The sequence below is a fragment of the Athene noctua genome, chromosome 2 (assembly GCF_965140245.1).
Source record: "Athene noctua chromosome 2, bAthNoc1.hap1.1, whole genome shotgun sequence".
In the NCBI taxonomy this organism is placed as follows: domain Eukaryota; kingdom Metazoa; phylum Chordata; class Aves; order Strigiformes; family Strigidae; genus Athene; species Athene noctua.
Genome location: NC_134038.1, coordinates 151386784 through 151400827, shown reverse-complemented (window position 1 = coordinate 151400827; position 14044 = coordinate 151386784). Strand labels below are relative to the sequence as shown.

The following is a 14044-nucleotide window of genomic DNA, read 5'->3' as shown; positions in this document are numbered from 1 at the left end:
TCTCCCTAGTAGGCATTAGGCAAGTTTAACAGTGGCCTTAGCTTTCCCACTTTCCACCATGCCTTACTTAGCACTAACGGCGGTGTATGATTTTCCAGAACTAGTCAGATTTATTGTCAGTAGCTTCATGATGGTAAATAGAATTAGTGTATTAAAACTATTCAGCACAAACTGCTACAATGAATACTGGTATGAAATAAAAGGTCATTAGAGGCATCTTTCTTGATAAGCAAAATGTTTTATTAAATCCCAACATTTAAAGCATTTGTCATACCACAATTTACATATTTTCAAATCCACTCTATACTGATTATATAATGTAATAAATATAACTTTCACAAAGTGATGATTCTATTCTATCCTGGTATTATTCTGACAGCGATTAATTCTTCCCTGCCCACCCCACTGTCCCAATCAATGAACTGGCCTTTTATAGGAAGAAATATATATTCATTTACTGAAGTTCTCTGGATCAAACACATTCCACACACACCAAAAAAAAAAAAAAGATTTACAAAAAATTTTTGAATTTACAAAATAAGCAGCACATCAGGTTTTTTTTTCATCTGGAATACGGAACATGGGTCTACACCATACACATTCAAGTCAAATTGAAAAAAGTATAGAAAAAGCCTTGAATGACAACTAGGGATTGCCATCTTAGATTCTAGAAAAGGTTAATTCCTCTTACGGTAAAGAAGAAAGTTGATCTAGGATGCTTTCCCTTCATACTTTTTTTTTTTTTAAAAAAAAAAGCAAAATAGGAAAAGGCTTTGAAGTCTTTTGGCACAGAAAGAAAACACTTTAAGTGATAACTAATCATTAAGTTATCAAGCTTTCAGAAGGAGAGACTTAAAGAAAATAATTAAGAACTAAATTATGTTGGGAGAACTCAATAAATTTATGAAATTATAATATGACCACTCCTAAAAGCATACATATCTGCTCCTGAAAGGATACAAAAAGATCTTCCAAGAGGGGCACATACAAAGTAATCAAGAAGTCCTCTGTGCAGCCCTGGGATGGAAGGACCACTTCAGCTAGGTTTATCCATACATTTGGACAGAATGAAAAGAGAAATAACAAGGGTAGGAGGAAAAATAAAAAGTAATACTAACACCATCTAAAACCAGTCCCACAAAAGCCTCCTGATAAGGAAACGTGCTCAACAGTTAGTCATAACACAGTAATAACCCTCAGCATAACACATGGAAAGCTGTCCTTCTGAACCACTGGCCTATAGGGAATACTCTGCACTACTTAAGCCCAGAACACAGCTTTTCACCCAAGGCATGTCAATAAGTAAACAGAGGGTCACAGGCTATCAAGATTCTCTCTACATAAAACCATCTGACACTATGCCACCGATGGGAAAGAACCTCAGAAGGACCCCATGTGAGCAGTGTTAAATACACGTGAAAACTTTAGGATACTTAAGCAGATATTATTGCACAAGTATTAGAAAGTTTACAAAATTATAGGTGCTGGGAAACAGAAATTATCTAGTCCAGCAAGTAGACAGCCTGGCTGGTCAGGTGCTGTTTTTACAGTATTTCTCAATATTCCTGTGAGTAAAAATTCAAGATATTTGTACAGAGGAACAGGATACAAAACCAGCTTAGCAGCTGGAAACTCTGCCTGTGGGACTGAACAGAGTGGATGAAATGAAACTTCAAAATTTCACTTACAGAAAAACTCAGCTTTTCAAAGCCTATGGTACCCTTCAAACACCCCCCAAACACACACCTCCTGCAAAATGAGAACAGAAGCTGAAGAATAAAACAGAAGTGTATCTGGTTCAGGATCACACAGGAAGGCAGGAAAAGACTTGAACACCACTGTTCTGGTCTTGCCATCTTCAGTCTCCTATATAAGCACTGATCTCTTTTGCCTTGTGCTACATGGGTCTGACTGAGAGGAACCCAGGTACTGGTGGGCAGAAAGGCAGAGCAAGGGAAATCCTGTGGCTACAGCTGCAGATTTCAGAGGCAGCATTCCCAGGCTTGTGTTGTTTGTGGCATTTCATACAGCAACATAGAGGTGGAAGGGGTTGAGAGAGGAAGACGTACAGAAGTAAACTGTTTCATCAGCCCAGACAACAGACAGTATACCCACACATTAATTTACATCCTGGTTTTCTTATATGAACACAGAGATATGGAAGTAAGAATGTTTTTAATATTTTCTAATCTCTCAAATTTTCCAGAATGATATTAATTTGTGTTAAACGCTTCTAGGAAAGACAGAAGTTCTTCACCCTCATTATCCTGTAGCAGTTCTTCTGCTATGTGCCTATTGACAGCCAGGACGCTGACACACAATTGCTATTAAGAAAATTCACCTGCTGCAGAGTTTAGTCTTCTTAAAAAGGACACCATTTACATGAAATGTTAAAACTTTAAACAAAATTCAAGCATTAACCTATTTGCATTGTTTTCAAATAGCATCTCCTTACTCTTGTAAGAGAAAAAACCAAAAAAAATCACAGAAGAGAAATTAAGTATAAACCACAAAAAACAGAATGAAAAGAGACTGTGTATTTCAGCTTTGGATTTTGTGCTTTTCATCAGGAGGTACTGTATGCTCAGACAGCATCAGAAGTTAGAAAACTTGTAAGTAACATTTCTCATTTGTTGTTATTAGAGCTAATTTTGGGAAGCAATTACTAGATGTCTGGTTATTCTGGGAAAAATGCCTGCAGAAAGACAGCTACTTTCACCCTTTAATATCAGTCTCCTCAGCTTTTTAAACGGAAAAAAAAATAATTTCAGGAACTGATACTTGACGACTTACTGTACTGGTAAGCAGCACAGACTGGAAGCTCTAGTGCATGCTGCAGACAGCTGGCAGGATAAAGGTATCCAGCCTCAATAAAAAAAAAAAAAACAACTACACCCTTCCCATAACATTTCTAGCATAAGGCTTCTAGAGTTTAAAATACACAGTGGACACTCTGTAGTCTCATCTGCAAAACATGCACAAGCGACTTCACCTGTCTGATATTTGATAAGGCAGCTGCCTGACGGATAATAAACAGTGGAAACATGAAGTAGCCACAGGACACAGGTGTTACTAAACATGCACAGGACATATTATGTCCATGACATCGGTGTTATCTTTAAATGCAGAACCTCAATAATAATGAACTCAAAGTATTAATTTCTTCAATATTTTAACATGCTCCCAATTTGTTTCATAGGCCCAAGATATGTTAATGTTTTCTGCTCAAACTTTACAGAACCTGCTGTAGTCCACCCCAAAACATTTTCCCTGTCTTCCCTGAAAAAGGATCAGCTTTCAGAGCAGAAAGAGCCAATATACTGACCAAAATGGATGGCAGAAGTCTGTCAAGTGGAAAACTCCTCAAGGAGAATGTAGAATTATCTCTGTTATTTCAGCTCTGCTGCCCAGCCTCATAGGTATTCCAAAGTACATTGTCCCAGGGCTGACGTAGACAAAGGTGTTCTGCCCAACTTTGTACAAGCCAACAAAGAATGGGTTCAGAAAATAAGCTCCAGCATTTAGTGGAAACATCTGACCTCCGTGAGTATGGCCAGAGAGAATTAAATTTATGTCTGGTCTCTCCTGAAGGGCCCACTTTGCAGCAACTGGTTGATGAGCTAACAGCACTATTGCATGCTCACTGCTACAACCTGCAAGAGCTTTTTTTAAATCCATGCCATGTCCCGAGTAGCGTAATACATCTGCTTCAATATCATCAACACCAGCCAGGCAGAACCAGTCATCAGTGCTCTTTGGTGAAACAATCTTCACATTCTCATTATGGAGTGGCCGAATATTAAACGATTTTAGCAGCTCAAACCAGTTACTAACATCTGATGTGTAGTACTCATGGTTTCCTGTCACAAAGTAAGTCCCCAAAGGGGAGTTAAGTTCTCCAAGAGGCTCAACAGCAGGTCGTATGATCTCTGCCTCAGAGTCAGTCAGGTCCCCAACAATCACAGTGATATCTGGTTTTAAAGCCTTAACCATTCTCACAATCATGGCAAGCTTGGTCTTGCCAACTGTAGGCCCCAGATGGATATCTGAAAGCAACACCACTTTCAGATTATTCATTGCTGAGGGTAACTTGTGAACTGGAACCTCCACTGAATTCACAGTAGGAGGCTGGGAAGCATTTAACAACCCCACAACAGTCAGCACAGCAGTCAGCATGACTGCCAAAACTGGTTTCATCACTGTTCTGTTCTTGTTGACAGGACCTGCCTTAGTGCCTCTCCCAGCCAAGAACTTGTAAGCCTGTTCTACAGAGCCTAGAGTGAAGAGGAAGAAGATAAGAATGATATAGGCCCCCAGGCAAGTGTAGGCAGCTAAAGAAAAGAAATAGGGCTCTTCTGCAACAAGAAATAGCAACGTGAAGAAGCTTGAATGAGCCAAAGCTAGAAACATGAACACAGCTATTTTCCACGGCATGAAACAGAAGGAGCTGGCTGCCGAAGACCTGGAGAACGTGGTGACTGTGCTTCTCCAAACATGAAGAGATCCTATCAACATGAGCGCATTAGCAAATAGTGCCATCTGCAACCTCAGAAGCCAGCGCCGTGTCCTGAGATCAAGTTTTTCTGCCAGGTAACTCCGCGATAGCATCATGGAGAAGAAAACCATTCCTGCAGCCACTGCAGCCTTTGCTTCAAGGGGCAGTTGCTTGAAGATCATCTTTGCTTCCTGACCGTTCCCTTCTGTTCTACAGAAGTCTCCAGCAGACAATAATGTGGTTATGAAGGGATGCCTTGGGTCAACAAAGCCTGCAACCAGGAACCAGTATCAGCCGTTTCAAAATATTACATACATTCCCTTTTTCCCAGACTGCAGTAAAGGACTGCTACTCTGCACATACTACCCAAGACACTGGGTCATGAATAAACACTATCATAAAGGCAGGGAGGAGATTTCCTAATATGGAATAAATCAGACAACTGAAAACACTGGATTCTGGCAGTCCCCTTCTAAGCTCCCTGCTTGCCTCCCTCAGTGATTCCTCCCCCCCTTTTTTTTATATGCTCTTTCTTCATTAAGACTTCCTTATAGTAGATGGCAATAAATCACAACAGTGATGCAATGATTCCTGGAAATGATTATCACAGTATTTGCAAACAATCATTATAGTATCTGTAAACCCCATACACGTTCTGGGACTAAGCTGCTTCTGCTGTTAACTTAGTACCTGTGTCTTCTGTTCTTCCTCCCAAGCAGTTGGCTCCCTCTTCAAAGCAGGTATCATTCTTACCAAATGGAAGCAAGTTCTACTAACACACGCAACAGCAGCAGTGAAATCCCCACTGGAATAGCTACCAGATGCAACTGTGGACCCAGAAATTGCAGATGATGTATCGGCAGACATGTTTGCCTCCAGTTGTGAATAAGACTTCCCCAAAGCCCTCAAGATCAGCAGGACCAGTGAAATCTACTGGTTTTGCTACTTGCTTCCTGCTCATTTCCACTACATGTACAGTTCCCAAGACTCGACACCTATTTCAGCATATCCTGGTCTAATAGGATGCAACTAAATTGAAAAGGGATTAAAACATCACACACTGTGCTCCTTTAGAAGTAAAGGAAGATGTAAGTTTAATGTATCTCTGCTCCCAGATGTAAAAGAAAGCATCAGTTATGTTTGAATCGTACCAGAATTCCCTGTTTTGCTCTGTATTTTGCTCAGAGGTCACAGTGTTCCTACTAATGCCCAGTTGGCACATTTCTACTTAAAATAAAACTACTGCGTTATTTTAACCATAGATGTAAAAAGTTTTGATGATATGCTTACTTTCAAAACATTTCCTGCATCTCAGTCCACACTTAACTAGAAAAAAAGCAATCTTTACAGCCAAAAATATCTCAGAACTAGGACACAAAAGCAGCCTTGCAGGGCTCTACAGTGAGCTTGAGCCCAGAAGTCTACAAACACAAGTTTGACAGGTTGCTTATCTGCAGCATATACTTTCCCAAGCTAATTTAAAACAATGTGGTGATAGCAGCCTGCTGCATTTTGTCAACTAGACTAAGTTTTAAAAAGAGCCCTTCCCTCACTGCTTGGTGAGGAAACTGTGGGTTGATAGAGAAATCATGCCTGCCAGCCTCAGCTCCTCAAGCCCTCTCAGCTGTTAACAGAATTTATCTTAGTTAAAAAAAACAATGCTATTTCACACACGTGCCCCTACAAAAAATAAACTGGGAAGGTAAGAGCATAAGAAATGCCCTACTGGTTCGAGTCCACAGTTCCTCTAGACACCAAGTAATATTCTGTCTGGACAACAGCAATAAGAAATGCAGTTTAAACAAACGACATGACCCTGGCCACTGTCTGTGATCTACTTCCCTCATACTCCTCCAGCTCACAGAGCTGCTACACTGGGAATGTTAGAAAGCAAATCCTTGCCTAGTCATTTTAGGATACTGTTTATAAACCTGATGTATTTTAATCTGGCTAATCCTTTTTTGGAATTGGTTAAATACTGAGCACTTCTACAACTTCCCGTAGCAGCAGATTCCTGAAATTCACTGTATTTTTTTAGGGTTTTATCATCTGCTTTAAACTAATCTACCAAATTCACCAAGTGCCCCTCTTCTAATACTAGCAAATTTGGTGAGTATTGGTTCTTAATTCCTCTAATCCACCACCTCCAGAATTTTGTCTGGGCCACAAGCCCACGCTCCGAGACTATCCGTACTGCCATCCCATCTTCCCTTTGACAAAGGTTTCCCGTAAGCCTGTTCTCCTGTTCACATAGCTCCAACCACCTGCACATCATTACACTGCACCACCTGTCACGTAATACTGACACGGTTTCAAACTCAAGGCATAAGCGACAAGGCCTGGCTCCCAGCAATTGTAAAGGCGAAGGATGTGCCTGGTTGGGCAGTGGTACTGCGTGCTGCCGGACAAAGCAGCAACGAGAGTCGATGCTGAACCTGGCAGAACAGGAAAAACTTCTCTCCCACCCTACAGGAGGAGCAACTTTTCCCATGGGAGCTGCTAATGGGGCGGCGGGATCCGGTAGCTGCCACTCGATTCCCATCCTCCCCGCAGGGGTTACTTCAGGAGGCTTTGCCATAGATTACCCGAGCGGGGTCTGAGCGTTGGAAGGTGCAGAGCCGGCACCGCCGCACCAGCCCGCCCGCCCGGCAGGGACCCCGGTGACCGGCCCCGAGGCCGGGGCACAGCTCAGCGCCCGGGGGGCAAGGACGGGCAGGGCCAGCCCCGCCTCGGCATAACGCGGCGAGGGCGAGACCCGGCGGCCGGCAGGCAAGGAGAGGGCGGGCCTGCTTCGGAGAAGGAGACGGCACCCGCTCCTGACCCGACACCCCCCACCAGCGCGGCCCCTGCGCGCTCAGAGTCGTCGTGCCCCCCCCCCGCGCACCACGCACCGCTCAGGAATTAACAACGCACCGGAGTTAAGCGCCGTCCGACCCCGGGGCCGGGAGCAGGCCCCAGCAGCTGGCAGCCGTGCGCGCCCGGCGGCCCCCGGCCCCCCTCAGCGCTCGAGGCCGCCCCCAACAGCCAAAAGGCCGCTCGGCGCGGCCCCCCGGCGCCGCTGCGGGAGAGGGAGGGGGGAACTCACCGCCGCCCGGAGGAGCGCCGCCAAACCGGCCAGGGGGAGCAGAAGCCGCAGCATGACGGGACCCGCGGGAACGGCAGCGGAACGGGCGCTCCGCAGCCGGCCGCCTCGTGACTCGCGGCGTCAGCTGACTGCTGCCAGGGGCCGGGCCTAAGCACAGCGGGCCCGCCCCGCCGCACCGGACCCCTCTGCTTCCCGGCACCCGAAACCCCCTGCCGCAGAACGCCGGTACTGCTTCCGCCCCCCTGCTGCCTGCTCCTGCCTACCTACGTGTTCCTATCCGCGCCTCCCGCCAACCGACGCAAGCCCCCGCTGGTAATCGCGGCTCGCCTCTCAGCATGGGCACGAGAAACCTTTCCCCCCAGGAAAGCTGCTGCTGCGCCCGTGCTCAAAACGCTCTTGCCAGAAATCATTCCCACACACGCAACGCCGGGACCCAGAGCAGCCCGCCAGAATTCTCATTCTGCAGCAGCAGTGCTAAGCAAGAGTTCTCCAAGCGGAAGAATACAGCGACAGCTACACCCTCCGCATCATCCGCAGTCCTCAGGACAGATGGAAAGAAGGAATGACAGACAAGTGCTAAAAATATTTTTTTTTAAATGGCTTAAAACATGGAGTCAGGTAGGTCTGAAGTTTCATCTGAACTTGAATTTGAATCTGAAATTTGAGGGAGAGCGCTTTGGCATATTCAAAGTACGCCTCGCCAACCTCTGGGCTTCTCACCAGCAGAAAGAGCGTTTGGCAGGCACCGAGCTCCACCTGGGGCCTTCGTCCCTGCTAGGACCAGCCTCCTCGACGGAGAGGAACGCTTGAGCCAAGATGCCCCGTGATTAGGAAGCATCTGTTTGCCAAGAGGGTGGTCACACACTGGAACAAAATTCCTGCAGAGGTAGTTGATGCCCCAAGCCTGTCAGTGTTGAAGAGACATCTGGACAACGCCCTTAAGAACAGGCTTTAACTTTTGGTCAGCCCTGAATTGATCAAGCAGATGGACGGGATGTTTGCTGTAGGACCCTTCCGCACGAAACAGTCGATACCAGTCAGTTCTAAACGATATGACCTGTCATTTTTGATGTGGCAGGCAGTGCCGGGATCCATCGATCCAGCACTGTATGGGGATACAAGTAGTACCAAGAGAGTTACATTCTGTCAGGGTGTGCTATTTCAGCACCTCTTGGCCTTGCAGGGCCACGCAAAGAGGAAGGCATGCTCTGAAGATGCACTGCCTTGGAGTGCTTCGTTTCCAAGCGTGACTCACGATGCAGGTTTTAGCTGACCGAGTAGACAGGGTTGCAAGTCCTGGCTCCTGACAGGCTGTCTTCTTCCTAACAGCCTCTGGAGAGGGGGCACTCCTGGCAAGGGAACTCGTCTCTAGCCTCCCTCTGCCTGCTGCTCCAGCAGAGCCACGTCTGCACAGGGGCGAGGGCCTGTCTCTTCACACCTGGCTGGCATCAAAACGTTGGGATTCTTTCATGGAGTCGGCATGGCCTGGCAGCTTTCTGCCCTCATTTCACTACTTTTGCAGAACGATTCATGACCAGACGATTGTTTTCCATCGTGACTTTTAATTTTAAAGAAAAGCAAAAATGTAGCTCCTTTGCAGCTGAAAAACCTCATCAGTATCTTCACCCCCCCACCGTTGCAGGTGGTTACAGCTGTGCCCAGCGCATGGCCACCAAGGGCAGGGACAGCCCCTGGGCCTCCTGGGCACAGCGACTGCCTCGGGGCGGGCACCCCAGGGGCTTCCTCTGAAGGGGGCTGGGCGGGGATGCGCACGGGGGGCCCTGTCAGTCACCCCCAGGTCACACTGCCACGCCCAGGTCACACTGCCACCCCTACGTCACAATGCGACCCCTACGTCACAATGCCATCCATGGCAACGCAGCCGTTGCCGTGCGCCGGGGCAGTATAAAAGGGGGCACCCGCCAGGGTCCAGCTGCCAGAGCTGACCGGGGGCAGCCCGAAGACATCTGAGAGGAAGCCCTTGAGGAGAGCGGGGGATTACTGGCAGGGGGCTGAGGGAGGAAGACTGGAGCCTGGTCGAGGCTGTGGAGGTTCTCTGCTGCAAGGCCAGCTGCTGGCAGGGCCACATTCAAATTCATCGGACGGATGGAAATCCACCTTCAAGCCTTCCGGGAGCAGACGCAAGTCCCTCAGGAGAGGAGAAGAACCACCAGCCGCTGGAGGTGCCCCAGGCTCTCAGGCCGTTTCCGCTGGAGAGCCGTGGCCAGCCCCAGGGAGTGTCGCCGTGAGGAGCACTGCAGAGCGCGCCGGCCTCATCCCCTGCGGAGCCAGGGGCAGCAGCCGTAAGAAATGGGATGGATGCAGGGACGTTGCCAGGGCTCCCAGTGCTTTGGAGCACCCGCTAGACAGGCAGAGGAAAGATTCTTGCCCTCAGGGTCGATCAGGCCGCGGGCATTTGGCCACTCCTGGAAGCCCCTGAGATGGCTCCAGGCTGAGGGAGAACAGGGCTTGGGCATCTCCTGGGAGGCGTGACCAGCCTGTGGGACGCGGAGGCAGGTCTTGCTCACCTGCTCAGGGAGTAGCCGATCGCCATTGCTGGGGTCAGGAAGGAATTTTCCCCCGGGGCACATTGGCGCTGGCCCCCGGGGGTTTTTTGCCTTCCTCTGCAGCACTGAGCATGACCACTTGTCAGGGCTCCTCCGGTCCCTTTTGGCCGGGTCACTGCCTGCTGCTCGTGCACCACGAAGGCGGCCTCTCGTGCCCTGCAGCTGGGGGGAGGAAGGCTTTTTTTCCCCCACGGTGGGCTAGCCTGCGTCCCCGGGGGTTTTTTGCCTTCCTCTGCAGCGCTGAGCACGGCCCCTGGCCAGGGCTCCTTTGGGCCATGCTGGCCAGGTGCCTGCTGCTCCTGCTCCACCAAGATGGCCCTCGTGCCCCGCATCCGGGGGGAGGAAACTTTCTGGACTCCCAGGGTGGGCCCTAGGGTGCCCCCCGGGGGTTGCTGCTTCTCCTCTGTAGCACTGAGCACAGCCCCATGTCAGGGCTCCTCTGAAACTAGGTGCAGGGACATGTGAGGGTTTTTTGGATGACAAGAAGAAAATTCACGTGAAAAGAGTTCACAATCCGTGGCAAGTGAGATACTTTGGAAAATACCACGCACCTGCTGCTCGCTCCTCCTCTTTTTAAAGGGTGGCATCGGTCCTCCTCCTCCTCCTCCAGGTGCTCCCTCTTCAAGAAACAGGGACTACCTGGCCTGCTTTCCTGCTGCCACTTTGTCATCCTAAATCAAACGTGGCATTGATCATAGTCCCTTCTTACAGACTGAAACAAAGAATTGAGAAACAAGAGAGAAAACTAATGGAAAAAGAATATAAAAACACAAGAATATCAAATCAAAAGCAAAAATATTAAAAATAGCCATTTCAAGAATTATATAAATAGGTATAAAATAATTCCAAATATACAATTTTAAAACTATAAGTATAAAAATAGAAAAATACAATTCTAAAATACAACGAAAATAGTAAAAATAATTAGATAAATAATTAAAAAAACAGGTGCAGTAACGTTTGGGGGTTTTTTGGATGCCAGAATGAAAGTTCACGTGTAAAGAGTTCACAAGCCTTGGCAAGTGAGATACTTTGGAAAATACCACGCACCTCCTGCTCGCTCCTCCTCTTTTAAAAGGGTGGCATCGGTCCTGCTCCTCCTCCTCCAGGTGCTCCCTCTTCAGGAAACAGGGACTACCTGGCCTGCTTTCCTGCTGCCACTTTGTCATCATAAGTCAAACGTGGCACTGACCATAGTCCATCCTTACAGACGGAAACAAAGAACTGAGAAACAAGAGAGAAAAAACTTCTGCTGAATATAAAAATCCCAAGAAAAAAAAAAACAAAAACAAGAGCAAAAATAATCATAAAAATAGATATTCAGAGAGTTATAAAAATAGGTATAAAATAATTCCAAAAATACAATTATAAAACTGTAATGATAAAAACCAAAAAATATAATAGTAAAAATATCATGATAAAAATAATTACAAAAATATTTACAAAAATAATTACAAAAATGGTACAGGGACATTTGGGGGTTTTTTTGGATGCCAAGATGAAAATTCATGTGAAAAGTGTTCACCAGCCTTGGCAAGTGTATTACCTTGGAAAATACCAGGCACCTCCTGCTCGCTCCTCCTCTTTTAAAAGGGTGGCATCGGTCCTGCTCCTCCTCCTCCAGGTGCTCCCTCTTCAGGAAACAGGGACTACCTGGCCTGCTTTCCTGCTGCCACTTTGTCATCCTAAGCCAAACGTGGCATTGATCATAGTCCGTGCTTACTGAACAAAGAACTGAGAAACAAGAGAGAAAAAACTTCTGCTGAATATAAAAATCCCAAGAAAAAAAAAAAACAAAAACAAGAGCAAAAATAATCATAAAAATAGATATTCAGAGAGTTATAAAAATAGGTATAAAATAATTCCAAAAATACAATTATAAAACGGTAATGATAAAAACCAAAAAATATAATTCTAAAAAGAACATGATAAAAATAATTATAAAAATAATTACAAAAAAGATACAGGGACGTTTGGGGTTTTTTTGGATGCCAAGTTGAAAATTCACATGTAAAGAGTTCACAAGCCTTGGGAAGTGTAATACTTTGGAAAATACCAGGCACCTCCTGCTCGCTCCTCCTCTTTTAAAAGGGTGGCATCGGTCCTGCTCCTCCTCCCCCAGGTGCTCCCTCTTCAGGAAACAGGGACTACCTGGCCTGCTTTCCTGCTGCCACTTTGTCATCCTAAGCCAAACGTGGCATTGATCATAGTCCGTGCTTACAGACTGAAACAAACAATTGAGAAACAAGAGAGAAAAATTAATGAGAAAAAGAATATAAAAAGAGAATATCAGATCAAAAGCAAAAATATTAAAAATAGCCGTTTAACGAGTTATAAAAATAGGTATAAAATAATTTCAAATATACAATTTTAAAACTATAAGTATAAAAATAGAAAAATATCATTCTAAAATAACATGATAAACATAATTACAGAAATAATTACAAAAACAGGTGCAGGGACGTTTGGGGGTTTTTTGGATGCCATGCTGAAAATTCACGTGTAAAGAGTTCACCAGCCTTGGCAAGTGAGATAGTTTGGAAAATACCAGGCACCTCCTGCTCGCTCCTCCTCTTTTAAAAGGGTGGCATCGGTCCTGCTCCTCCTCCTCCAGGTGCTCCCTCTTCAGGAAACAGGGACTACCTGGCCTGCTTTCCTGCTGCCACTTTGTCATCCTAAGCCAAACGTGGCACTGACCATAGTCCATCCTTACAGACTGAAACAAAGAACTGAGAAACAAGAGAGCAAAACTTATGCTGAATATAAGAAACCCAATTAAAAAAAATAACAAATCAAGAGCAAAAATAATCATAAAAATAGCCATTTAAATAGTTATAAATATAGGTATAAAATAATTCAAAAAATACAATTATAATACTGTAATGATAAAAACCAAAAAATATAATTCTAAGAAGAACATGATAAAAATAATTATAAAAATAATTACAAAAATAATTACAAAAAAGATACAGGGACGTTTGGGGTTTTTTTGGATGCCAAGTTGAAAATTCACATGTAAAGAGTTCACCAGCCTTGGCAAGTGAGATACTTTGGAAATTACCACGCACCTGCTGCTCTCTCCTCCTCTTTTAAAAGGGTGGCATCGGTCCTGCTCCTCCTCCCCCAGGTGCTCCCTCTTCAGGAAACAGGGACTACCTGGCCTGCTTTCCTGCTGCCACTTTGTCATCCTAAGCCAAACGTGGCACTGACCATAGTCCATCCTTACAGACTGAAACAAAGAACTGAGAAACAAGAGAGCAAAACTTATGCTGAATATTAGAAACCCAATTAAAAAAAATAACAAATCAAGAGCTAAAATAATCATAAAAATAGCCATTTAAATAGTTATAAAAATAGGTATAAAATAATTCAAAAAATACAATTATAATACTGTAATGATAAAAACCAAAAAATATAATTCTAAAAAGAACATGATAAAAATAATTATAAAAATAATTACAAAAATAATTACAAAAAAGATACAGGGACGTTTGGGGTTTTTTTGGATGCCAAGTTGAAAATTCACGTGCAAAGAGTTCACCAGCCTTGGCAAGTGAGATACTTTGGAAATTACCACGCACCTGCTGCTCTCTCCTCCTCTTTTAAAAGGGTGGCATCGGTCCTGCTCCTCCTCCCCCAGGTGCTCCCTCTTCAGGAAACAGGGACTACCTGGCCTGCTTTCCTGCTGCCACTTTGTCATCCTAAGCCAAACGTGGCATTGATCATAGTCCCTTCTTACAGACTGAAACAAAAAATTGAGAAACAAGAGAGAAAAATTAATGAGAAAAAGAATATAAAAAGAGAATATCAGATCAAAAGCAAAAATATTAAAAAGAGCCGTTTAACGAGTTATAAAAATAGGTATAAAATAATTCCAAATATACAATTTTAAAATTA

General features: G+C 45.1%; 2 protein-coding genes across 2 annotated transcripts in view; both read right to left on the bottom strand.

The window, feature by feature from the left end:
• GLB1 (galactosidase beta 1) overlaps positions 1-7690 on the bottom strand; it is a 50982-nt gene extending 43292 nt beyond the window's left edge. The window contains exon 1 of the mRNA XM_074900662.1: positions 7581-7690. Within this exon, the coding sequence (XP_074756763.1) occupies positions 7581-7634 (54 nt within the window). The 5' untranslated portion in view covers positions 7635-7690. The remainder of the gene's footprint in view (positions 1-7580) is intronic.
• On the bottom strand, positions 241-7682 carry TMPPE (transmembrane protein with metallophosphoesterase domain). The gene is made up of 2 exons (XM_074900663.1): positions 7581-7682; positions 241-4766 (listed from the first exon to the last, which is right to left on the bottom strand). Exon 2 carries the CDS (start codon positions 4675-4677, stop codon positions 3364-3366), a length of 1314 nt encoding a protein of 437 aa, XP_074756764.1. The 5' UTR covers positions 4678-4766; positions 7581-7682; the 3' UTR covers positions 241-3363.
• Positions 7691-14044: the final 6354 nt, after the last annotated feature.